The sequence below is a fragment of the Myotis myotis genome, unplaced genomic scaffold (genome assembly GCF_014108235.1).
Source record: "Myotis myotis isolate mMyoMyo1 unplaced genomic scaffold, mMyoMyo1.p scaffold_m19_p_17, whole genome shotgun sequence".
NCBI lineage: Eukaryota > Metazoa > Chordata > Mammalia > Chiroptera > Vespertilionidae > Myotis > Myotis myotis.
In genome coordinates, this window is record NW_023416321.1 from 17,093,523 (window position 1) to 17,121,054 (window position 27,532).

General features: G+C 48.0%; 1 protein-coding gene across 7 annotated transcripts in view; it reads left to right on the top strand.

Moving 5' to 3' along the window:
* PRKCA (protein kinase C alpha) overlaps positions 1-27,532 on the top strand; it is a 291,799-nt gene that overhangs the window by 111,716 nt on the left and 152,551 nt on the right. For 6 of the 7 annotated variants that reach the window (XM_036339873.1, XM_036339874.1, XM_036339879.1 and 3 more), the window contains one exon: positions 15,846-15,928. In XM_036339873.1, coding sequence (XP_036195766.1) covers positions 15,846-15,928 — 83 coding nt within the window. Of the gene's footprint in view, positions 1-12,529; positions 13,045-15,845; positions 15,929-27,532 lie in introns of those variants that run through there. The other variant, XM_036339875.1, reaches the window with a different exon arrangement.

The window sequence follows — 27,532 nt, forward strand, 5'->3', positions numbered from 1 at the left end:
GACAGACACGTGTGATCCATTGGGTTAAATCTCCCAGCCCCTAAGTACAAGAATTCCTGGGGTATTTTGAAATGAGAAAAACTCTGGAAGTGGTGCTAAGTGCCAAGGCCCAATAGCCAGAGTCTTAGAGGAAATCAGAGTCAGGATCCATCTGAGTGTCCATAAACTTCAAGGCCTAGAGAGAAACTGTTGGTTTAGCTATTTTTAAAAAAATATTTTTTTACTGATTTCAGAGAGGAAGGGAAGGGGGGAGAGAGATAGAAACATCAATGATGAGAATCATTGATTAGCTTCAAGCTTCCAACCTGGGCAGGTGCCCTTGACTGGAATCAAACCTGGGACCCTTCAGTCTGCAGGCTGATTAATTTATTTTCGTGGCTATTAATATTTTAATGAATATTTTTCCATTGATTTTTAGAGAGAGTGGAAGGGAGGGAGGAGACAGAGAAACATCAATGTGAGAGAGACACATCAATCGGTTGCCTCCTGCACGCACCCCTACCAGGGCTGAGGATCGAGCCTGCAACCAAGGTACGTGCCCTTGACCAGAATCAGACCTGGGACCCTTCAGTCCAGAGGCCAACTCTCTAACCACTGAGCCAAACCGGCTAGGGCTTGTTGATAATCTGAAAGATGACTTGGAAAGATAGGCTCTTTTAGTCAGTAATCCTCACGATGTGTATCTGTCCATTGACACATTATGCTGTATGCGTGTTCTTTTTTTTTCTTCTTGATTTTTTTGTTCGTTTGTTTGAATGGGTTCTGTTTTAGGGGAGAAAAATGACAAGGTTTGGCTGTATGTCCCAGGAAGAGGCCACAAAAATGAAACCTCAGAGTCACATGCCAAGAAAGAAATTCCCCTGACATATTTCAAGCTGATGCTTAACGGACTGGAACCAGTTTGCATTTTTACAGGGCGGAGACAACCACAGGCGGAGCCCCCCCGGGCCCCAGCTGGCTCTCGGGACCTGCTCTGTGCAGTCCTGGTGATTCCCCGCCCGTCACGCAGCTCACACTTACTTAAAGGGTACCGTGAGCTCATCACTTCAATACCGACAATTGCCCTTTTGAAACGGTCTTGAAGGACTTGATATTTTAGGGTTTAATTATCAGGGAGACAGCAAAGGCGATGCAATGCAGCTCTGAAAGAAATGTCAAATACTCGAGGAGAAGAGGAAAGGGAGTGAATTAAAACGTAAAAAGCAGTCTCCTGGTCAGCTCTGGCCTCCTGGGCTGATTGGGCACGGAGCAGCTGTACCTGAGTGTTAGTTAATTACACAGCGCGGGAGAGAAAGCCCACCCTTTTCTAAATCTTACGTCTGACCTGTACACGGTCCCTATTTTTTTAGTTTATTTTGTGCCGTTTGCACAAGCTGTTCTATGAGTTCTGGAGCCTGAGGAAAAATTGAATGAGTGAACTTCAATCTGATTTTGGACATATTCTCTAATTTCTGAAACTTCAGACTCATTTTGCATTTGCTGATACAGTTCATTTTCCTAGTGTTTTTGTTCCCACAAGTAGCATTTGCCAGAGCAAAGTTAATTTTACGTGGGTGGCATCCTCAAATCATACCTCACCAAGAAAGACTGGATGCTCTGTATCAGATACCTTCCCAGCTCTGTTCTCAGGCGGTGTGATGGAGGGTAATTGCAAGTTGTACTCCAGGGGAGTGTTTATCATAGGTGAGTGGCATTGTGTCTGTTACTAATTAGCTCCTGAGCGCCCTGAGGCTATTCATCTCTCCTGCGCGGCCAGTGTCTGGCACATAATAGATGCCCAGTAAAGGTATATTGAACGGAATTGAGTGGCAACAATGGGTATAGACCGGACTGTTGCAGGAAAACATTGTCATCACGAGCAGAACCCTCAGCCCTCTGTGGTTATAGGGGAGAGCAAATCTAAACCTCATTTTCACACCTTTGAGTCTGAACCAGTTTGACAAACCGAATGAATGTTTTTCTGCACGTGGAACAGTGAAAATTACTTTTCAAAGCTGAAACTAACGGGGAGCTGGAATGGCAATCGGATTTCTTACGCCCTCGGAGGGGAACATGTCTTGCTGTGCGGCCCTCCCTGTCCCTACTTGGTTTCGTGAAAAGATGTGGCAGAGTTGGACTTGACCTCCGGAGAGAAAGTGGCTCACCTTCAGGGCCCCTGTGACCCACTCCGGGGTGGGGGTGGGGCGAACACCTATAGAAAGCCCCTGCAGGATTCAGAGGGGAAAGATGAGGAAGCAGGAGCATCAGAATTGGATCAAGCAGTGCGATCAATGAAGCTGAAACTGGGTTAACAGCCAATGAAGCCACCCCTGGAGCCCGGGTGGGGATGGTAGCTTCTAGAAGACCTGAGCTTGGCCTAGCTGGTTCCCAGGGCTGTGGTCACCAGGGGAGGCAGGCACCCCTGCTCACAGCCCACCCAGCCAGGTGCAGACACCCTGTGAGTGCTCACTGAGGGCAAAAGGGTGGAACCAGCCGAAATCATTACTGATATAGCCCACGAGCCCTGTTAGCATTTCTCCAGTTTCCTCTCTTTTGTCAGGAACAGAATTGCCTTATCAGGTGTTCCCACAAAATTGACCTGGTATTTCCTCCCTGGGTTTAGTGCTCAATTGCCGAGAAGAAGTGAAGAGTCAGCAGTTTAGGTCAGTCGCTGGCAGTGAATGTCTCCAATGAGCAAGACTCGATCAAAATGGGTCAGGGCCTCCGCCTCAGTGCCCGCCCCCCTCCCCCCGCACCCTCGTGCAAAGGAGGTTGTTGGAAACCAGGTCCAGCCCTCTTTGGGATACTGCATGGATCCCTGGTGAAAAGAAGGGTGAGGATTGGGTTACGTGGGCAACAGCTGTAGGTCATTTTTAAGTTTTCAGAGAAACTGGCGCCTTTTTAAGAGGCGGTAGCTTTTTCTGCCACTGTCTGAGGCTTGGACCTGGGCTCGCCTGGTTCGAGTGGTGAACGAGGCAGCCGGTGTTTACCAGGCTGGAGTCAGGGCTTAGCACTCGGTTCCTCCTCCTCTTTCTTACCGGGGCGCACATTGGCCAGAGCTGGACAACTGCCTGCCTCTCCTCCCCCATCCTCCTTCCCTCCTGTTCCAGCGGCAGGGATTTCTCTGACCGCACTGGTGGGACGGACACACACACACACACACACACACACACACACACACACACACACGCAACCCAGTGCTTACACCTCGGCGCTGGGTCCCTGAGGCTCTGGTGCCTGTGCCTGCCTGTCTGCCCTGGGCCCAGATCCTCTCTGATTGTCCCCTGGCCTGAGGTTTCCCTGTCACCGTGCCTGCTCGCCACACCTGGGGGCGTTGCATGGGCTCAACCCGGGTTGCTACCCATCTGTTCCTCTCAGCCGGAGCTGCTCTGCCTAGCTCAGGATCTGTCTTCACACCTGGGTCCTGGCACGTTCCCCGGAGCACCTGCCTTCGGAAAGGGAACCCCTTGCTCTCAGGACCCTCAGTAACCATGGAGTTCCTCTGCCCGGCCAGTCCTTTTCCGTCCTACTGTTGTTCAAACCCAAGTATGACGGGAGGGAGAACCACAGCCCAATAATCACCATAGCAACGCCAAAAACAAGGGCCCAGGAGCTGCTGCCATGTCCTGGTAGAAACCTGAGCCCGCGAGCCAGACCGGCGGGTTGGGAAGTCAGCCTCCCAGGTCTTAACCGTGTGACTCCGTGGTTTGCTTCTCTGCCGCACTCTCTCCTCGCCCTTGGTGAACTTATTTAGTAAGCATATTATGGGGACTTACTCTTATTGTTCCTTATTTTCTCCTGTGGCCAGCCCAGGCCCAGTGACCCAACAGCGTGCGATAAAATTTAGAGATCCTCCCGCAGCAGCACCCCCAGATCGGGACCCCAGTGATGCCGTCGACATCAGCAAAGATCCCCAGTGACAGTGCTGTCTGTGTGCATTTGTGTGCACTCCTGAGGGCTTTAAGCATTGCTCGGCGCCCTGGCCTGCAGCAGCGTGCTCCCTGCCTGAGGCCCAGCGAGGCGTCTCCACGGGCATCTCATCAGCAGAGCAGGCCGTGGGGCCCGTGGAAAGGCTACCGTTGCTATGCAAATCGGAAAGGGACAGTCTCCCGCTGCCCCCTGGGAAACGGCCGGTGGCGGTGCGTCGAGGCCACGCTGTGCACTTACTAGCCGGAATACAGCAGGTGGAAAAGGGCCACGTTGGCAGCCTCCTGGCCCACATTCGAAGCCTTGAGCTTTCAGACATGCTGAAGGCCTTGTCCCATCCCTGAAAGCAAAGCAGCTTTTTCTCAAGTCTCCTTTGGGCGGGTGTTCTTGTACCGGAAGTCCATTTCTTTCCACTCAAGGGCATGCTGAATAGTAAGTACAACTGTGAGAACTAGGATCGCTGCGGTTAGTGGCTCTGGTTGAATTTGGCTGTTTGAGGGTTTCTGGTGGCTATACTAACTGTAAAGTCCGTGTGTCATCTGGGGCCTATGGAGTATCGGAATGTTTTCCCCGGTATTCACAAAGAGCAGTTTTCCAGGCTCGGCCCAAGCAACCAGCTCAGTGACCTCCCAGTCCTCCCGCAAGCCACCTTCATTTTCATACAGCCCTTACCTCATCCCCTCTTATAGTTAGCAGAAATGCGATACCCAGTCACTTTCTTTAGTCCTATAGAGTTTCCACCCTTTGGGGACAAACAGAACAAGCTTAATCCTTCCTGCAAATACCAGACATTCAAGTATTTGCAAAGAGCTGAGTTGCAGGCTGTCTTCCCTTTCAAGCAGCTACCCCCACTACCCCCCCCCCCCCCACGACCCTTCATTTTAGGATGTGATTCTGAGTCTCACCATCTTGCTTGTCTTTGGACATTCTAAACCAGAGAGAGACTGGAACCACAGTAACGAAAGCCCTTGAAACCCCAAGCCATGTCTCAGGAGGAAGAAGGAGTTGTGTGGAATTCTCACCTCCTCCATTCTAGATGGTAATACCTCTGTTAATGCAGCCTCATCCAGTAGTTCTTCTGACAGCCATACCACATGCTTAACTGTATCAGCTAAAATGCCTCCTTCTTTTCATCTGTACTGTGGTTGATCTCGCTCTCTCTCTCTCACTTTGTGTAGTTTGGAGGCCAGATGTGGGAATTTGAATCCTGCTTATTATTCAGTGTCTTATTGATAGGGTCTGGTTTTTGGAACCAGCCTGGTCTAGCTTTGGAATTTTCTTTGGGTTTCTAATTTGATAGACCAGGAAGTATCCTGTGTTTCCCAGTTTCCTGTTTCCTGCCCAGTTGAGAACCTTGCCTCCTGTGGGTTCCCCCAAGTCTGGAAGGGAAAGTCAGTTACCGCCCTTCACCTCGCATAAGGCAGTCTCCCTGTCGGCACACGTCCAGAATGGATGCATTTGCTCTCCCCTGCCGGTCAGGAGTGTCTGTCACAGATGCAGGTGTTTGCACTGCAGACATGAATGGGCATGGAGTTGGGTTGGGGAAGGAGGGACTTGGGTGGCTCTCGATGAGGATTTAAAGGAATGCGTGTTGGCGAGGAGCCCTCCTCCCTGCTGTGGTGGTCCTTGTTTAATCTTGCCTAGTTTCCCCCCACGCCTGGACTGGAAGAGGCCAGGGCTTCTGACGACCTTGGCAGCTGACCTCCTGAGACTGACAGGGGTCACACTTCTGCAGCCTTCAGCTGTCCAGATTGAGTACGGGGCAGGCCCAGGCTCTGCTCGCCGGTCCCCTGGGGCCTGTGCCTCTCTGCACCAGGGCACCTCCTCCCCTTGTCCTGGCCCAGCTTCCTGAGGGGCCTGGGTGAGGGGAGGCCCTGGGCTCAGAGGGAGGCTGTGAGGGGCTGTGAGGGGCTGTGAGAACATCAGCCAAGGCACCGGCTGCACTGAGGCTCTGTCAGCATCTGGCTTTGGTCACCCTTCAGTCTGCGCGGTGGCTGTTCGCATCCCCTGGGAGGCTGTCTCTCTATTTCATAGGAAGTAGGAAGAGCTACCTTCTCCTGGGCCCGTGGAGGCTGCAGTTGCCTGAGGCCCAGGCTACCGTTGTGTCTTCCATTCATTGATTTCCATGTCAGCTGGATTCTGTCTTTCCATTTTTCTCTTCCCTTAATCTAGTCACTAGTTTCAAGTTATTTTGGAACCCCCTAAAAGGATGTGTATGTTTTAAAAATAAATTTCCTTTCTCTCCAGTCTGGTGAAAGGGAAAAAGAGTTATCTGTGGATGCCCACAACGTCTCAGATCTGGGCTGGAGCTTAATTTACACCACCCTGCCTGGCCCTTCACAACCTGGTGAGGTCAGTGGCGTTCATGTCCCCCATAGAGTTGGAGAGAATTGAGGTTTTGAAGTGAAAGTGCCCAAGATCACGTGGCTGGCGAGTGGCAGGGGGAGGATGGCACGGGACCCGCACTCTGGTCCTGCCAGACCGAGAGGCTGCGCTGGGCTCACACTGCCCAGAACCCCCCGAGAACGTGCCCCGGGTGTCAGAACAGCACCACGTCAGAGGCCCACGCTCCGCCCAGAAAACACAGAAATCTCCAAAGGGATAAAAATACATCCTTTCAATGTCGAGAAAATGATTTAAAATTCAGAAAGAAAGCATAAAGGTGAGCGGTATGAGCTGTCAGCGTTATTCAGGGACGCCGCTTAGCAAGGCCCACCGAAGGGTTATTGAATTATCCGGGGTGTGATACTGTTTCTGTTTATTTTGAGCGTTTCAAAAATAACTTTGAGATAATTCACATCATACACAATGCACTCATTTAAAGTGTTTTCAAAGCTGGGCACCCATCAACACAGTCCATTTCAGAGCATTGTCATCGCCCCAGAAAGAACCTGTCAGCAGTCCCTCCCCACTCTCTGACTCAGCAGGCCTTTCCCACAGTGAGTCTTGTTCAAACCAGCCAGCTCTGCCAACTTAGTGGTTGCCTCATTAACAACTTGAGTAGTTTCAATAACTAAGCATAGTTTTACTACAGCTTTTATGGCTCGCATAGGAGTATCTCGGATGGACACCTAGTAACATAATTCCCATTGTTGGATTCTTAGCTGCCTTCCAGCTCTCTGACATTATCTATAATGCTGTTTTAAACATCTCCCGTGCCACATTTTTATGCACATCTCTGGTCATTTTTTCTTAATTGTTGAGAGCGGAATTGCTGGTGTGCAAAATGACAAGTTTTTAAGCAGACAGCAATGAGATGTTATTCCCTTTTGTGTGCCTTTCCCCCTCTTTTGCTGGTCTCGGTCACTGCCCTTAAGCGCTTGCCGGTTCTGTTTTCTAGTTTCTGTTTCTGTGCACCCAGCAGCCTGAGTCTCGGAACCGTACAAAGTACCTGATGGACGTACCGAATGACAGAACACACTCAATTCTAAATATGTACTAAGGTTATGTTTTTAGGGTGATGATTTGGAAATCACTTTGGGAGCTTGCAGCCTGTTACTAGGAACATCATCTTTAAAGTCATATTTTTAGTTACTACACGAATGATTGAAGAAATTAGAAAAGAGAGGTGAACGAAAGGAAAGAGAAGTGAAATGAAATCTTCTTAGACACCATCTCAGACACCGACCCTCCACGGCTGTGGTCTGTATCCTTAGCACACTCTTCCCCATGGGGGCAAAAACAAAAAAAAGCACATGCACATTTTTTAAAATTACCAGATGGCTCTCCGTGACGATTATTGACAAAGGTAAGTTTTTAAAACACGTGTGCAAGTGTAGATTAAAAAGCAGTTTGGTCTTAAAATTCTGAATCACAACTCATAGTTATAAGCACTGACTCTGCCTGTGGTGCCTGGCGGGCTGATTGGAAGTGCCCTGTGTTTGTTCCGCGAGGCTGATTTTTTTCGTTGCCTCCCCACTGCTCTCCGCACCTCATGTCCTTCTTTGTATGAAAACTCTCCTGGCCCCTTTATGTTAGGCCTCCCCAGTTGCTCCCCTTGTTCCCCGTGGTCCCCGTGGGCATCGGGATCCCTTGGACACCTTCACATTTCCTTCCTGGAAATTTCTGGCCTCATTGCCTTGTAATTATGTTGTGTTCCACATCCCTGATGCTTTATTGGTTCCCAACATATTGGATAAAAGGGAGGTAATTAGTGGATTATGGCTTCTTTTAAGTTGTTCTCCAAGATAAGCAGAGGGAAATGCTGCTACGTGGGTAAAAATTTACATCATAATGTGAACAGATTTTGTCGCCTAAGCCCCATGTAATCTGAAGAAAATGAAAGCATTTTATTTATGGAAACTTGGTTCATGTATTTATCACTAAGAATTAAAAATCACCATGGCTTTGTGGTCGCCCTATAATTTTAGAAGCAATGCTGTACTGTTTTTTTGGTTAATATTCACCCGAGGATATTTTTTCCATTGATTTTTTGAGAGCGTGGAAGGGAACGGAGGGAGGGGGAAGGAGAGAAAGAGAGAGTCAGAGAGACACATTGACCAGTTGTCTCCCGCATGCACCCCGACCCGACGAGGGCAGGAAGAACCTACAACCCAGGTATGTGCCCTTGACCGGAAATTGAACCCTTGACCCTTCAGTGTGAAGGCTGATGCTCTGACCACTGAGCACACCGGCCAGGGCCCATGTTCACTTTCGGGATGCCCCGCATTTGTAACTAAACGTTAACACTCTTCTTTCAATTCTGAGACAGTCCCCACCCCCATCCCATCATCAACTGAAATAAAACCAAACCAGGACATTACGGATGGAACACTTTTCCCCTCACACACCCACAGGAGCTTGGCAATCATGTGACTAAAACAAATAAAATAGACATTACACTGGATTCTGAGAGTGTTTACGACAACATTTGGAACAACTTCATAATTTCCTTCTGTGAAGCATGACCCAAGGCAGTATTTTCTTGGTCGATATGAATCACATTTCTTTCCACCAGAGCGTGATTTTCCTCTGACCTCCTACCTGCCCCGTGGTTTGCATGAGGCGGCCAGGCCTGTTTTCATAATTTCACATCGGTGTTGCTGCAGACTGCCCCATGGCCGTCCCAACGAGGTGGGAAACCTCCCGGACTTGTATCCTCCTTCGGCCTGGCCACGGGCGTCCTGTCTGCCACAGGCCTTCCGTGAACTAGAGGCTGGAATAAGAGCCCTTCCCTGGACTCACAGCCCACAGGCCAGGCTTCCTTCTTGACCGTGAAGTTATCTATTTGTGATTCTCTTCTCAACTAGACTCAAAGCTCGTGGGGAAACCTGAGCCGAGTTGATCTTGACCATCACCAGGGCCTATTGCCATAGGTGGGATGTAGCTGCTGTCAGTAACTATTTGTTGACCAGAATTTAAATATTTTTATTTATTTATTTATTTATTTATTTATTTATTTATTTATTTTGAGAGCGAGAGAGAGGAGGGAGAGAGGGAGGGAGGGATGGAGGGGAGGGATGGAGAGAGAGAGAAAAAAATTGAGGTGAGGGCGCAACATCTATTGGCTGCCTCCTGCATCTCCCCCCTCCTCCCCCACTCCCTCACCCTCCCATCCCCTGGGATCGAGCCTGCAACCTGGGTATGTGCCCTGATTGGCAATCGAACCAGCAGCCTTTCGGTGCAGGGGACAGCACCCAACCGACGGAGCCGCACTGGCTAGGGCTGTTGGCCAGAACTGAACTGAACCGAAAGTTGCCTCTGTTTCTTTCCTGCCACCTGCATTGTGTTCCTCTGATTTTACCACTGCCAAACCATGACCTCTGTGTGACATGACCCTCCAGTCCCTGACCCAACAGACTAGCCTCAGTCACCTTCCTCGGGCTTCTTGTGAGAGGGGCACTGTTGAAACGGCTCCCTCCTGGAAACGCTCCTGCCTTCAGGTTTCAGGCTCCGCTCTCCGCTCTCCCCTTGCCTCCCTCCCAGGCTTGTCTCCCCTCTTCTCCTGACTTCTGGCCTCACCCCGCAGGCACACCTGTTCCTAGACACTGCTTTCAGGGCGCCCACCGTCTCTTCTTCAGTGGCTTCCACCATCTCTGCTAAGCAGATGCCCCAAAGGCTCGTTCTTCATGAAACCCAAAGGCCTCACACATCTGCCAGCCTCCCTGGCTTTCTGCTGGGAGCATCCCAGGGACTTGTGTAAAGGGGAGCCCAGCTCTTGGCTTCACCCTTGACCTTCGGCTTGTAACCAGATGGTTTGTTTACTGACCGAGTATGTGCTAAGGATGTTGACTGTTGGTGAGGCTGCTAGGATATCAACACTTTGGCTTATGCATAAAGCAGGGATTAAACAAGAAGAAAGAGAGGCAAGGAAGGGGGGTAACCTTGTTACTCACCTGCCCGGACCCCCAAAAGGCTTTCCGTTTGAAAACCACCACGACAGGTTCTTTCCGAAGTCTTGTCTGATGCTGTTATCGTCGGGCCCTCGGCCATGTTTCCTGCTTGTAAATGAGTGATGTCCTCCGTGAAGGCGAGTGCTACACGTCACGTCTCTGGGCTCCTGGGCTCCTGGGCTCCTGGGGGTTCCAGGTGTGTGTTTTCTGGGTGGGTTTATGCTTGTGTGGGAGCCTCCATTGCCTCCCCCGTGAAGACTGAGACAGAACTTTCTGTCATCAGCAAGCACCGTGCATACACTTATGAATGTGATTGCACATTCCAGCCAGGATGTTAAACACGCCATATTAAGAAAAGCGCCAGTGGTTTTCATTTGGGGCGTCTGGTTACACTTCGATATTGAACCCTTTAAGCGTTTGGACTTTATTAAACTCATTTATAATCATGACCAAATGAGTCTTTACAGATGCCCCAGATGTATTTGAAATTTCACAATTTCCATTTCACACCCTCAGTTCGGGTTCAAATCACTTTTTTGCTTAGTCAGCCATCATCTTTGTGGGCGCTTATCTTTCCCTTTGGAGGTGTGAACAGGACCTTAGTTTATGAGTTTGCTGTTGTTCGTTGCTGCTTTGGACTGAAAGGCCCTCCCCGTCTGCATGGGTGGTGCGGGTCAGTGTTACAGACTCAGAGTAGCATGCAGTTCACAGGGGGAGGAGAGAACTGTCTCGGGCCGGGCGTTCATGCTGGAGGCAGGCCTGTGTTCTGAGACGTGAGCCACTTGGGATCCCAGGAAGCAAGTCCTGTTCCCCTAGAGCTGTGGTTCTCAACCTTCCTAATGCCACGACCCTTTAATACAGTTCCTCATGTTGTGGTGACCCCCAATTTCACTGTTACAAATTGAACATAAATAAAGCATAGTGATTAATCACAAAACAATATGTAATTATATATGTGTTTTCCGATGGTCTTAGGCAACCCCTGTGAAAGGGTCGTTCGACCCCCAAAGGGGTCGCGACCCACAGGTGGAGAACCATTGCCCTAGTGCCTTGCAGGTCTCTCACAAACCCTGCAAAGTTATCCCAGGCAAAAGGAAAAGACTTAAAAACAATGCAGTGAGAGTGATGTAAACTGTGGACTTGGTGATTACAATGTATCATTGTAGGTTCATCAGTTGTAACAAATGTACCCTCTGGTGATAGTGTTGACCAGGGAGCAGGGCTGTGCATGTGTGGGGACAGGACGTATACACGGGAAATCTCTGTACCTTCCATGCAATTTTCCTGCGAACCTTAAACTGCTCTTAAAAAAATAAAGTCTCTAAAAATATATTGCAGTCCAGAATGAGGGGCGTGATGAACCCTTGTGTTGAAGGCATGCGATGTATTTTTTTAGGGTCAAAATGCACCAAAATGTTTTCGTGTTCACACATGGAGCTCGTATTGCCAAGTCACGTGGCTCTATGCCCTTAGGGACGGATGTAAAAGGAAAGTTGGATTCTTCAGGTGATTTTGAAATCCGCACAAAAACACTGCAGGATCGGAGCTTAAAAATCAACCCTTAGGATGTTCCCTCAAACACGTTGGCCTGATTTGTCATCAACTTACCTTTAAGGGATTTTTTTGTTTGTTTGTTTCCATAAAGCAGACGAGCCTTTGTAATACAGTTACGGGGGCATTAAGATTTTATTACTGTGTATACCGATACACAGTTGGTATCAGAAAAGTCTATTCCATTTCATCTTAGTTGAAGAATAAGGGATAGTGGAACTAAGTAAAAGGAAGGAGGCTGTTCAGCAACCACCTGTTGGCAAATGTGTAGCCACCATGATCTGCCTTTTCCCATGAGTGTGGCTTCGGGGCCATCACTGGCTAGTGATGGTTAGAGCTTCCCTGAAAATTCTTTCTGCCCTCAGCCCCAGGCCCCGCGCTCTGCTGACTGCCTCACCCCCCAGACCACCTCCTCCTCTCCACCATCAGCCACAGATGTGGGCTTCCCCACGACTCGGCGGCTTGGAGTCCTCATTCACTGTGTTGCCTTCAGCTCCCAGCCCCGTAGATGCCTCCCAAACCCCTCCGCAGTCCAGACTGTCTTTACACCTCCACCTTGACCTTCCACTTGCTTGCCTAACACATCCACCTGGGAGGCCCACCAGCACATCCTCCTCCACTTGTCCAAACGGAACCCCCTGTGTACACCACACAGAGGATCGTTTCTCCCGCAATCCGTGTCCTTCCTGTGGACCGTGTTCCCAGGCTGCCAGTCTGCAGGTCCAGGTAAATTCTTTCTTACCTCCTGGTCTCTTCCCTTCATTTCCCACAACCTACCAGACCTCCCTTTACATTTAGGGTTCTTTCTCTTGCAAGTACCGAAAAGTCAGGCAACAATGCGCAAACAATGCAAGGCATGTATGATATGATCTTACGTGTTGAGGACTATTGACTTCTGCCATATGTATGAAGGCATAGATAGATGCGAAGAAAATGACATTTTAAAGGGTGTCCGGGGGTTCCCATACCCGAAAAGTCCGGAGGTGAGCGCCGTGCCAATGCGGAGATCTGACTTCTCTCCCCTGGCTCTTCTACTCTCTCAGTTTCACCCTCTTAGGTCCATGATGGTGACAGCGGTGCCCAGGTGCCCTGGCTAATAACCTAGGGCCACCCTTGACTCCCCTTCCTTCACACCTCATATTTAATCCCTCAGCTCTTTTCTTCAAAATGTATTGCAAATCCAACCAGGGAGAAACGCAGAAAAGGGAGCATCCGTCAGACTTGGTGACTTCAGAGAAAGGGAGCCGAGGAAAAGGTTAGCGATGATTCTCCCGGGGGAGGGGAGGAGAAATGGGGAGACCGGGGTTCCGTGGAGAGTTTGATGGGCGTGTGTACCAAATGCCTAGAGCCCGAATCCGCGTGCTGCCTGAAGAATGGCCCTCCTTAGACTGAGATAAAACACGTGGACTTGATTTGTTTTTATACAGTTTGAACATGGATCCCACGAGAAGACTGTTTTCACTGTTACAAACGTGAAACCAATAATTTTCTTTTAACGCAAATATAATATGAGCTCCGCTTTTCCTTACTTTCCCTACAAAGCCAAGAAACAGTTCACTCGCCTTAGAGACTTTCACTGTCATTGTGTTCGGATGTGCTGTTACCGTTCATCATCCCTTCCAGCTAAGCAAGATTTAATTAAAGCCATCTCACACAAAGGCAGCCATTTATGCCTCTAAAAAAGGAGCTCTCAGACATTCAGCTGCCAGTCTTCTGTTCTAAGCAAAGTTGAACTATTAAATTTAGTAGGTTCTCTCTGGGAGTCAGGATTTGCTACGCAATGGCTTTAACCCCATTCATTTGGGATAGCGGGGAACTTTTATGCATACTGTGTCTCTGTTTATTCATGGGGGATATGTTCCCAAACCTGCAGGGGGTGCCTGAAACCTGGTAGCCCGGAACCCTGCATGATGCATATGTTTTCTCCTATGCACACACGGCTGTGATAAAGCTTCATTTACACCTTAGGAATAGGAAGAGATGAACACAATAACGAAGACCAGCTATACCAGTGTAGTCTAATGCAAGTTATGAGGATGTGGCCTCTCGCAACTCTCTTACTGTCCTGCACGAATCCTCCTGTGGTGATGGGCGACAATAAATTGTCTTATCAAGTCGAGAACTTTCACCTCCTCTCTTAGGGGAAGTGCTCCGTGTCTCCTCCGTGGCACATCTGATCGCCAGTTCTTGGAGGGCTGACCCAGCTCTCTCCTCAGTCACTCAGGCCTGGGCAGGGTCTCTATATCTTCCTTCAGATCATCCGTTCTGAACCCCAGGTCTTTGGACAGGCCTCCCTCAGGGTCTTTCTCCCTCAGGTAACCCGCGTGGAAATGGGTCTCTGGAAACACACGAGCCTTCTCTCCATGTCCCTATGGGCCTTCCAGGCGCGTCTGGGTCCGAGACTTCCGTGGAAGAAGGGGGGCTCCTAGGCAGGTGGGAAGGAGTATTCTGGGATCGGTGGTGGGGCTTTGTGCTGCCTGTAGATTATACTGTGCAGGGAGGGCCTGGTTCTTCTTAGGAAAAAACATGGGTGTGAGATTTGGGGGGCATATAGTAGAAATAGTGTTAGCTGGAGACGTACGATCGTGTGGCTGGGTTAGTGGGGATAGGAAGGACAAATACAGGAAAACAAACTGTCCCTCCAAAGGGATTTGATAAGTATGCCGAGCTGGATTAAGAAAAGGGGGAAAGAGAGATGAAAGACCCGGAATGTTTGAATGATTAAGTAGGGAATGAGAATGTTTCTCTTCCCTTTGAAACACTGTATCCATAAAACAGGCCCGCGAGGCAGTAAAGCTCCCGCCAGCCTCTTCCTTTAGTAACTTCTCCTGGCTCCAGTGCATGAAGGATGGCTTTGCGCCTGGGGAGCGGCAGCGGGTGAGACTGATTTGTGCATCAGGGCGCTGCCTTATGACTCATCCTTAGAGTGTGGCCGTGGACATGCTTTCAGCAGGAACACAGTGGAAAGGCCCTGATCGAGGGCTGGTAGGAGCTGGCACATTGGGTGCTGCCCAGGCAGCAGGAGGTGGGGTCGGGGGAGGGGGAGGGCGTTGGGGGGCTCTCTCCCACCCCCTTCTGCACCAATGTGCATGGCAGGCAGTGAATAAGAGCCCCTCATCCAGGGCATCTCTGCTCTAAAGTGACGCTCTTTTAAGAGCTCTTCAGTTGTCGTGTTCCTATAGGCGGTTCCCTCATAGGTCCAGCTCTGCCTCCTCAATGCCAGGCCTGCATTTTCTTTTTGTTAAATGTACTGTTACAATGCATTGTATTATGGCAGCCCTAAAAGATAATTATTTAAAGAGAAAACAATCCACCCTATCCTACTTCTCAGGCTCTGCATACCCATATCTTCGCCCTCTGGGCTTCATCCACCTCTCTCTCTCTCTCTCTCTCTCTCTCTCTCTCTCTCTCTCTCTCTCTCTATATATATATATATATATATATATATATATATATATATATATATATATCTGTGTGGCCAGCAGACAGAAACAGGAAGGCGTGAGGGTGTTCGCCAGCCTTTCTTCATTGCAAAGGGCTGGTCCCCATGAACTGGGTTTGTGTCTTCATGAGTGTCCCAGTTCAGAATTTTGCTCAGGGAGTTCTGTAGCCCACATTTGGGGGTATCCATGTATTATTTATAGTTATAAACGCTCTGTAGTTTACGTCACCTACAGGTTGTGACATTTATAAACATGTACATGAGCGTGAGTGTGTTGGTATAGGACAGTGCAAAGTAATTTAAATTTCGATCCTGGGTTTATACCTTGAGACACTGTGTGCCAGTCTCTGGCTCTCTTGTCCTCAACTGCAAACAGCGGGCATCGCGGTTTGGGAATCCCCAGCCAGGTCAGGGCTGGCGTCCTATGATTCTGTTATCTGCGAGTCTCATCGATACCAAATGTGGCTGAGTCCTGAATGAAATGTCTGGTTGATGTCTGAGGTTCTGGCTGCACTGAAATTAAATGGACTCCTAGCAGTATGTAGCCCGTGTCGGACGCTTGTATATACTAAATCCAGGCTATTCTAACTCTCACTTTCTTTTCTCTCCCCCAGTTTGCTGTTTTGTGGTTCACAAGAGGTGCCATGAATTCGTTACTTTTTCTTGTCCGGGTGCGGACAAGGGACCCGACACCGATGTAAGTAACCTGGGAACTATTGCTCGATGTCCATGCGATTTCCGACTTGAATGTTTTTAGTGCCTGTACAGCTGTTCTGGGGCCCATCCTCCTGATGGGAAGACTTTCCCGTTAGTCTCGTGCTGTTTGCCTTGTGCTGATGAACAGATGTGCGGTCCTCTGAGCCCGGTTTGGACCACGTGGGGATCGGAGGAGAATTTCGTCCTCCCCTCTGGGCAGCCACATGGACTAACTCCACCAGCAGTAGCTTCCCCGAACACAATGCGGCTTTTCCCGAAGATGCATTATACACATACAGTTTCCGCGAATTGCCCTTCAAGTTACTGATGGGCCTGTCATTGCTTTTGGCCCACGTAATACACTATTTCTGGTTCGTATCGTGAGAGCCTTGCTGCCTTTCATGACGGGTTACAAATGCTCCTGTTGATTTAAGGAAGTTCACATCTGCCGGGGGTGAACCCGCCGTGGTGTTGATCCGCCTTGTGCGTCTGCCTGTCTCCACGGAGCACCTCTGCGGCAGCGTCTGTGCGCCCAAGACAGGATCAGACGAGGAGAGTGGGGCATCAGAAACAGGGTGGGGCAAAGTAGGTTTGCAGTTGTTCGTGTGGAAAATAATGCAAGAGTGAATAGATAACACGACAGGAATAAACTCTGTTTCGCATACAACTATAAGCCTCCTTTACGCCCCCCCCCCCGCCCCCGCCGCCGCCCCCCATGTATGGAGTGGAAAGAGCCTTGGGCTGTTACACGGAAAGTAATATTGTAACTGAAGAAAACAGTGTTGCGTGGGAGGCCTGACTTGTAGGCCGGTCTACTCTGAATTGCCGTCCCCGGGTCACTGTAGTCACTGGTGCTTACATTTCGTGCTCTAAGGGATTCTACCCGTGGCTTTGGTGCCCGCCAGGAAACTGATTTTCCTGGGGCACGTGCGGTGGGGGCAGGGCTGGGTTCTCCCCTTCCCAGAAGAAGGCGAATCCATGGGCTGGGCGCTCCGAGCAGCTCAGCGTTGCATGTTTTGGTACATGTACCGAAGGGACTTACCGTGAGCCCCTCAGCGTGTGGGAACCTGCTGCGTTCGGTGAGGATGCGGGTGGAGGCAGCACAGCGTGGGTGCCCGGCTCTGAGCCACCACCGTCCCCACAAGGACTCTCAGGTCGTGGGAGCCAGAGGTGACCTCTGAGATGATCTTGTTGTATGTCCTCGTGGGCCAGGACATGTTGAATGACTTGCCTTCATACAGAAAACTGTGGAGTGTCACGGCCCTACCTTCCCCATGCTCCCCATCCATGCCCCCATTTGGGGCACTTTTTTATAAAATGGGTGCAAATGAAGAGCAGCAGCTTTTCTGAAAGTTGGCCTGAGGCATCATGAGGTGGTCCTGTCACCTTCTTGCTCATTATTCTCAGCTCCATCTCCCACTGCTCATTTGTCTCTGTCTCTTCTCATTCCAGCCCCATCAAGAATTGGGGTTTGGGGAGGGAGTGCCAGGTACAGGGCTCTACACAGCTTTTGCCTGACCCCCTTCCTCCTGCTCCTTCCTCCTTCCCTCTTCATTCTTTTGGTTAAATACACCTTATGGAGAACTTAATATGGGGGAAGATAGAGATTAAGTTATCACTAATTAAAATAGGATACAGGTGCATCTACCTGAGGGTTCTACTCTAGGTAGTAAGAAGGCTTCCCCCAAGGAAATGGCATTGAAGCCAAGCTCCCAGGGTAAGTAGGAGATGGGCAGCAAAAGGGAGTGTGCATGCGTGCATGCGTGCATGCTGGGGCATAAGGAGCCTTGCAGAATCCTGTTTCTGATAAAGGGAAGATCAAGTGGGAACTCCGTGGAGTGGGGAGGAGAGTTCCTGTACATGAAAGAACCCAAGCGGCTGGGCGTCAGATGCCTGGTTAGCGTTTTGAACACAGTCTCAGGAACAGTGGGGTCCCAGGGAGAGGTTTTAACCTAGGAATGATATGATCCTGTTTGCATCCTATGAAGGTGGCTCTGGTTGCCTGTAGAAGATGAGCGGGGTAGGAAGTGAGCTTGATGTGCAGGTGACAATGGGGAAGTATCCGTGGATGGAGAACCAGCACAGAGGCCCTTGCTCCCAGGGCAAGAAGACAGAGCTTGGAGTTGGCGGAGGCAACAGGGAGGGACAAGTGAACCCACTCAGGATGCCAAATCAGCACTTCATGGCCCTTGTGGGATCAGGGAGATGGAGCTGTTGAAAAAGACTTCCGGGTTTCTGGCCCAAAGGGAGAGCCTATTTGGGGCCCATGGGTAAAGCTGATCAAGGGAATGACCTTGGACATGTTTCATCTGAGAAGTAGGACACCGAGAGGACAGTTGTGTGTGAGTGTAGGAGTGGAGGTGAGCAGTGGGGTGAGTCCTGAAGATGCAGACTTTTTTTTTTTTAAGCATCATCTGTGCGCCTTAAGAGAGGAAAGCTGCAAATTGGCCCTTTCAGAGAATCATGCCAATGTCAGTCCTGCTCTTAAAGCCATAATGTGCATACACACGCATGCACACATACGCACACACACACACACACACATTGCCACGAAGCAAAAGTAATATCTGCTGTGAAGCTGGACGCTGTGGAGGGCTGCACATCCGGAAAGCAAAATTGCTTTCTGTTCTTCACGACAGTCTTGAGGATTCTCTGCTCTCAAGTTCTTTTTGGTGTCTTAGAAACGAATTGAATTTTAAAAAAATAATAATAATATGTAAAGGCTGCTAAATTGTTTAAAATTCAACATTTCAAAGCTTCATTTATAACAAAACTCAACACATTTAAAACAAATCTGGAAATAATTTTAATTAGCAAATCTATTTTCTCAAAGTGTGCTCTTACCTTTACTATGGAAATAAGACAGTTTAGTGAGCAAACACAGTTATACCCAAAAGGTTTTTATACTCTTGAACTGACAAAGTAAAGCGAGACTTGTAAAAGGTGCTGGTGCTAAAAACGAGGCATTTGCAGTGCAGCAGAGGGAGCTCAGGAGGGCCCTGGCGTGGGAACTGAGTGTTCGGTCCTACCAGGTAGGTCACTACAAACCTTCCTAGGCCTCGCTTTTCTTTTCTTTTCTTTCCTTTCCTTTCCTTTTCTTTCTTTTTTTTTTTTTAAAAATAAATATGGAGGATGAACTTAGTGGTCTTTAACGTTGTTCTCAGCCCTCAATTCCATTCCATCACTAAATAGGTATTAAGGACTTCATGCTGTGAAGATGTGAAGGTGAAGACAGTTTTATTCCTGCCCTCCCAATACATTCTCTTATGTCACAAGGATGAGCGAAGCAGGCAAATAATTATGATTGCATTTGGCCTGGCCGGCGTGGCTCAGTGGTTGAATGTTGACCTATGAACCAGGAAGTCACGTTTCCATTCTGAGTCAGAGCACATGCTCGGGTTGTGGGCTCAATGCCCAGTGGGGGGCATGCAGGAAGGAGGCAGCTGATCAATGATTCTTCTCTCTCATTATTGCTATTTCTCTCTCTCTCTTCCTCTCTCTGAAATCAATAAGGACATCCTTTAAAAGGAGTTTGAATTTGCTAGCTGCATACGTGGCAAAGAAATAAAATGCTTTTGAGTTGGAGGGAGAGAATGCGGGAAGGCTTTCTGAAGGTGGTGACATGTTAAAATGGATTATAGTTCTTTTCAAAATTTTCTTTTACAAACAAACAGACCAGTGTTTTCGTTTCTCCCCTACTTAAGGGAGTTACATCTCTCGGCAAATGCGATAATCCAGTGGCACACGAACTCAGGTGACACATACAGGTTGTCCCCCAAAATGTATGTGCACTTTAGAAGCTGATGGCTCAATTTTGAAAATGAACTGTATTTTAATAAACACTGCCTTTGTACTTATTCAGGCTGCGTGTGTGTGCATTTTTTGCAAGAAGCCCTGTGGGAAGAACACCTGGGAGAGAAACCTAGAGAAACCGCAGTCCTCTGGGCTCCCTCCAGGGGCACCTCCGCGGAAGCCCTCGCCAGGTCCTGAAACCACCCCTGTGCTCGCCCACCCAGTACCACTCCTCACGGGCTGCGGCGCCACGGGAAACCTTAAAAACAAGCTATTTCAGGGAAATAAGCCTAACAAAATCTCCTGTGCTAATTCCGTCCCCAGAGGGTGGGCTGTATGCACCAGATTCGCAGCAGCAGAAGCATGTCCCACAAGGGGAAGGGACTCCTGCTACTTTTGCACCAAATTAATTTAGCTTGGAATTAAAAATAGCCCCAAAGACGTGCCCCCCTCGTCCGCCGCAGTGCTGACGATGCGCCTGGGGAGACAGCCCGGCAGTGGAGCGCCCCTTCACCCCCTCCCAGGTTTTAGCCGGTGAGAAGTGTGTGTGGTTGATGACAGGGGCTTCAGAGTTTAGCCAAAGGCCTGCTTTCACAGGACCCTGGGGGCTTTTCAGCTCAGTCCCACAGTTGAGGGTGTCACTGCACAAATATCTTTGGAACTCCGCTCTTAGAATAGCACGGAAGGCCAGGAGCACATTCTTTTCAAAACCTCCCTCTTGGCAAATTGTCAGCCTTTGAGAGCGTGGGGATTGTTTGGGGAAAGCAGCCAAAAGTCGGGCGGAGCCAGATCTGGAAAAGGGGCGTGATTAGGTGGGCAGTGCTGTCGCAGGTCCAAGAGGAGGTCAGAGGATTTGGCAGGAAGTGATTTTTCTCGTGAAAGTTATGAACTGTCTCTGACATCAGGTTTGAAAGGGACTTGTGCGTGAAGCGTGCAGAGCACACAGGAACCCTCCAGTTAGCCTTCAGGCCCTTTCAGTTAATGCCTGTGTGTTTTCTTAAGTTGTTGCATTGCTTAATGATGACGTGCTCAGTGGATGCTCCGTGAGCAGATCCTGTCTTTTCCCTTTAAAAGCAAAGAGCCCAGCCCATCGCCTGGCACAGAATGGATGCTGGAAACATATGGTTGAACCAAAGAGAACGAGCGGATGAAGGTCTGATAACCTAATTTGATCGCCCGCTGTTTTCATCTGGACTCCAGTTACTTGAGTAGTTTTCGCTGCACCTGAGATGTCACTGAACTGCCCCAGCATCGGGAGTGGATGTTTCGTCCACATCGTTATTATGGTGCGGGATCCACATGGCCGGCTTGCCTGCTTTTCAAAGCAGCCATTTGAAACCATTGTCTTATTTCTTTGGAGTTTAAAAAATGGTGGATCTAGACAATAACAGCCTTTGGACTGGTTGGGATCCAAAATGGATAGGATGGTTTCCTTACTTATTCTTCCTGACCCCTACAAGTGACTTAGGAATATCAGATAGCTGATGTATAAATAATCAAATTAGCCTGCCCCTGAGGACCGATGCTGAAATGCCCCCTGGGGAGCCTGGCACTGGAGCCCGACTCCTTGGGAGCCTGAGCTACAAGTTTGCTCGAGGTTTTGTGGTGTGTTTTTTTTGTTATAAACCCACCTAAGACAAATGCCTTTCAGGCGGCAGTCTGCATGCTGCGTGCTCCCTGCATTTTGCAGATCCCTAGCCTGTCCCTCCCCACTCTCTTTCAGGGCAGGAAGCTTTGTAGCATTAAGGCGGGGTAGGAATACTTAAAGCAGGAGAGTTTCAGACTTGGAAGTGATATTCTCCGTGGAGGAGGGTGATTGTAGGTTTCTAGATATTAAGCTGTATCATGACTCATTTGTTCTTAAACAGGTCGTTCCCCCGTTACTACAATTAATCACAAAAGGCCAGGGAAGCTTGAAAAAGAAGAGGAGTTGAACACAGCAGTTCCTAAGATTAGAAAGGCAGGCTGCTCTCTTGAGCATTTGCTAAGTTTGAATGATACACCAAGGCTAAGGTAATTCACTTTAATCACGTGTTTGTGTGTGTGTGTTTTATTATAAATCTGTAATTTAGAGTAACTTAATGTGCAGAACTAGAATGGGGAAGCCAATGGTAAGTCGAAAATTTAAAAAGGAATTGCATACCTAGGTGAGGCAGACCTTCTCTGCCAGTCCACATGCCCACTTCCGGTTAGGAGCTGTTGGCCTGTATCCCATCGTATCTTCACGTAGTAAACGCCTGTTCATCCAGGAGCCAAGTGATGGGAGACTGCAACAAAATAACCTCTGCAAAAATACAGTTTGCCCAGTTGCCTCCTAACTTGCTGCTCCCTCCTGCTCTTGTCTCCTACCTACCATGTATCCTCTACATAGCAGCCAGAGTGCGTTTTTTGTTTTGTTTTGTTCTTTGCATGTATCAGGCAGATCATAGGACTGCCCTGCTGTGTCTAAACCCTTCAGGGGCTTTCCTTGACCATTAGAATAAAATATGAACTTCTTCCCTTGGTCAACAAGGCCCATCGTGACTGACCTGGTCCCCGTCCACTTCCGGGAACAGAGCACGCCAAGCTCATTTGCATCTCAGGGCCTTGGCACTGGCGGGTTCCTCTGCCTGCAACTCCTTCCCGGAGAGAGGATGCTCGTTCACACCACTCCACTCTCTGCTCAGATGGCCCTCCCCTCATTATTGTCTATTAGTCTTTCCTCCTCCCATGCCCTGCACAGCCCCATCCCACCTAAACCATACTTTTTATTTGTTGTTTCATGATTGTCTGTCTCTTCCACCACCATGAAAGCAGGGACGTAGTTGTGCTAACTCTTCTATTTAACCTAGAACTGGCACATAGTAAGTGCTCAATTAATATTTGATGGGTGGATGGGCGACGGCATGTTACTTTTATGAGAGACATGAAAAATCTTACAGGGTCTTATTTGTTTGTTTCCTTCAAATAATATAACTGAAAGGAAATGTCCAAGGCTCCATAGAGATTTTTGTTTTTCTATGATTATAACGTCATACCATATGGCTAATAAACTGGCTGTGCCGGTTAAACCCAAGGCCTACTGTGTGATTGGGTGTATCTTCAACACAAACAGAAACCCACAGCATGTTGCTCTTCATAATCTCCCCCCCCCCCTCCAAATTTGCTTTATGTAATTGGGTGGGTATAAATTAATGAACAAAACTTAAGCAAGATACACGTACACTTTAACTGAACCTGATAGTCTTATTTTTCATTTTTTTCTCAAATTCATCTGTAAGGCCCATAAGAAAATTAACCCACATATGGGTACTACAGCCAAATGCCAAGTCTTTCAGAAGTAGTTGACACCCTAAATGCCTCTGTAATGCAGCTATGAAGAAACTTGTGTTTTGTATGTAGAACAGTATCAGAGTCAAATTTCAGTTCACTGTAAAATAATAAGCATTTCTGATTTATTAGGTTGAAATTGCTTCTCCTTTTGCTAATGAATTATTTTTTTCAGCCATAACATCACTCAGCCGAACAAATAGATCACCTCTGAGTTCATAAGGAATAATATACACCTGCCCAGTGGGTAAAACTCCATCCCTCCTAGACCATCTCTACCTCTAACCCTCAAAGCTTAGAGATTCTGAGCTCTCACATTAACTGCAAGAAAATGACACAGAGACATTCCTCCTTTTTTGAGATCACAGCGATGAAGTCATGGGGTTATACAAGTTCGGCACTTGTGTGCAAAATGTGAAATACATTTCTCTTCATTCTCCCTGCTCACTAGACTGCCGGTCAGCTAGCAGGACTTCCCAAGAAACAGAAACTGAACTGTGTTTTATAACTTCAGTAACCTCAGCACTGCAGTAATAAGAGATGCAGTATCTTTTTCTATGGTTCAAGACAACACAGAAGGAGGTCACAGGAAAGAAGAAATGAAAATTGTTAAAACGTAGAAACTCTTCTTAGTTCTACCCTGGCGCTGCTGTCATTTTTGCACCAGCATCGTGGCCTCGTTCAAGCTCAATAAATCAGAAACCTCAATAATTAAAATATACGTTGACTTTTAATTATCACCATGTTAACCAAAATAGTTAGATAAAACACATAGAAAAGGGCCTTGTGTCACTGAGCCCAAAGAGGCAGGAATTAAGAATTAAGATCATGCACAAAAGTTTCCTTAAAATTCCTGATTGACTGCGGAGGTTGGGGAAAAGTGTGTTGTATTTTAGAAACGTATGGGGAAAAGTAGGATGATGTTTTTATGTAAAGCCTTGACCCAGTGTTTAAATATGTCATTGTATTTGGACCTTGCTTTTCTCTAGTAAATAGGAATTTTGCGGAGTGTTACAGCAGCTGTATATGTTTAAATGTGTGTGTTGAACATCAGGAAGAAGGTAGTAGTTGTTTTTCTCAATGAAATAACTTTCTTCTTCCTCCCACCCAAATTCTTTTCTGAAGTTGCTGGCATTTATTTATTTTAATTTTTTAAAATATATTTTTATTGATTTCAGAGAGGAAGGGAGAGATGGAAACATCAATGATGAGAGGGAATCATTGATTGGCTGCCTCCTGCACACACACACACACACACCCCTGGGGGGGCCGAGTCCGCAACCCCAGCATGTGCCCTTGAACGGAATCTAACCCTGGACCCTTCAGTCCGCAGGCTGATGCTCTATCCACTGAGCCAAACCAGCCAAACCAGCTAGGGCTGAAGTTGCTGGCATTTAGGTCAAGGTTTTATTAAAAGCTACATTCTATAACACTGGTGCATACACACACACACACACACACACACACACACACACACACAGTTGTTTTAGGCTTGTTTTCCCAGTTCTTTTTTTCCCATTAGAACTGGAATTCATTGCCTTAGGTTTTTGTAAATAATGTATCATTATATTGTTGGGGCTGTCTTTATGCTTGAAAACCAGTTTACCTATAGCCTGTGATAAGTGCTGTCCCTGTTCGCAGTTAGGAAATGCAGGATCTGAAGTGGTCTCCTAGCTTATAAGCAAACTGAGATGTACTGTCCCTTTTCTATTAAAAAAAAAAAAAAAGAGTTCATGTGTCAAGAAACCAACTCTGGTCAATGGGGTTTCATGTTCCTCATAATCTTCATGTTAAGAATATGTGGCCGGTAAGGTTCACTTACAAGTAGCATATCTGTAATCCACCTTAGAAGACCTCATCACTGCCAGGTTCTGGGTGGCAGCCATTCTGGATAAGTGGGACAAGTGTCACTTTAAAATCTTGAGAATAATGTTCATCTACTGCAGGGGTCCTCAAACTACGGCCCGCGGGCCACATGCAAATACAAATATTGTATTTGTTCCCGTTTTGTTTTTTTACTTCAAAATAAGATATGTGCAGTGTGCATAGGAATTTGTTCATAGTTTTTTTTTTTAAACTATAGTCCGGCCCTCCAACGGTCTGAGGGACAGTGAACTGGCCCCCTGTTTAAAAAGTTTGAGGACCCCTGATCTAATGGGATCAGCATCGAACGTGTGGCGTGGCCGGATATTGGCCTGAGAGCACTTTCTCCTCGTTAGGTTTCCCTCCGTAGCCACCAGTGTCGTCTATGCACATTCTTGCTGCTCAGCAGGGAGCTGTTAAGTCAATTGTGATTCATCAGTGTGATGGAAAGTGAGCAGGCATTAAGAGGGATGATTATAAAGACGTGGGAAAAATGCTTCTATGACGCAAAAGCTTAACCTAAAGCTATTCCTATGATTAGCACGATGGAGCTTGTATTAGTCCGTGTGGTTCATAACTATGGTGAAATGGTTGCTTTTCTCTCATCATGGCTGTTTCTCTCTCCCTCTCCTTTCCTCTCTGAAATCAATAAAAATGGATATTTTTAAACAATCACATTTGGCCTCTCTTCTCTCTGACCACCCTCTCCATCCCCGGACTCCTTTCCCCCATCCCATTCTCCCTGGGCTGCCTCTCTTGAGACGCTTATGATGCCACTGTAGCCGTCATGGTCTGGAGTGGCACCGAAGGGCACACCTGTCTCTCACCTCCCCATCCCTGGTGCTAACTCTCAGTCTGGGCTCTCAGGAAGTGACCATTGAGTTACAAACACATGAACAGAGATCAGCGAGCCCCTGTTCGAGTCAACCTCCATGTTATACAGCATCTCTGTGTCCCTCGAGCCAGCAGCAGTCTTTCAGCATAAGGGTGGTCACTGAGAATAAGAATGGTACGCAATTCTTTGTGCACACGCCCTCTGCTCTCAGCATCTGGCTTCCATGCTTGTGATGAGGTTGAAAATCACCCCTGGGGGCTGTGTGCGAAGCACGCGGTGAGCACGTGGACTGCGGGGCAGGGACGGTGCTCAGAGGGACCGTGAGCACAGAGCTGCCAGCTTCGCTGTGGTTTATGGAAATAGAATAAACAGAGAAGAACAAGGCAAGTTTCAAAAATAACCCGGTACACACGTAGGTGAAAGAACCTTGCTTCCCAGTGGCTGCAAACAAAATAGGCTCCAGTTCCGGCTGCCATTCCAGTATATTTGTAGTCCGTGGGCCCTTTCTTCTGTGATCATCGGTGAATGAAGAATCAGGGTGGGTCAACGTGTTAGTCAGGCAGGAGGTTACTTGAGTTGTTTGGGGTTTCATTTTGGTTTCGCCTCATCTGTGAGAGAATAGCCAACACAGGAGAAAGGGAAAATGCCATTTCCCCTCTCGTATGTGTTGATAACACGAGATTTAGTGAAAATGGGCACCGCCCTGCATTGTTTTCAGTATGTGACTTGGTAAATGGTTTGATGGGCATTTGAAGGAACTCCTGCCTCATAAATATTCCAATTTTAATTTTTTTCAGAAACAAATTATGGTTTGGAGAGTTCCCTATAAGCTTGTAGCTGTTGAAGGAATGCCATATATTCACCATAGCATTTGAACTAGCAGCATTTCACTGCTCTGGCCATCAGAGAGGTTTGGTCTATTTCTGCTACAATTTTCTAAGGGAAATTGATGAACCTGGTAACCTAATTTTAGATTTGAAATTTGGCAGATGGGTGGTATGTACAGTGTTCTGAATGAATTCCTATTAGGTGTTTTAAAATAGCCACATTAGAGGATACATTCAAGAAAGAAAATACTTCAACCTCAAGTCTCATGCCCAGAAAATTGCTTTTAGTCTCCTAAACTGGATATGCATTTTGGTAACAATTTCAAAAGAGCCTTTCTGCACCCTCTTCCTTCTCTTGCCTGTGTGATGCTGCTGTTGTCATGGAAACAGATCTTGGAATTGCTTTGTGATACAGTGTGAGGGACTCCCTGATAACGGAGAGTTGCTGCAGGTCATTATCAACACAGAGCCTTTATTACGTGTTGTGCTACGATGCACGTTGTAGAAAGCATGAAACTCTGTGTTTTTGGCGCTTACATGAAACACATACCTTTGACCCCCACAAACACAAAGCACGCATCCGGGTCGTCAGTTGTAGAAGCCTTGGAAAATGCAGGCAATGGCCACTGCTGTTTTTAACACAGATGGTGCGTTCCATTCTTGGTCAGGGGCAGGTCATTACTGTGCGCCAGTGAAGATCTTGGGCCATAGACTTATTGAGAAAGGAGGGTTTGGGGAGATTGTTGAGTGGAACAGGACAAGGAGCAAGCCAAAAGTTAAAGGGGATTGTTGGAAATTCCCAGCAGAAATGTTCAGTGACCGTGTAGAGGCTCCCTAGACGAGAGATGGCCGTGCATAATTGTTCGAATGCCCCGAGGCCTCCATGTTAGAATGTTTTATTAGCAAGTTGTCAGGTAGCCCACTCAGGTATTAATGCAGGGCGTTTCACCAAGTATGTGACTCTACTGATTGGGGTCTA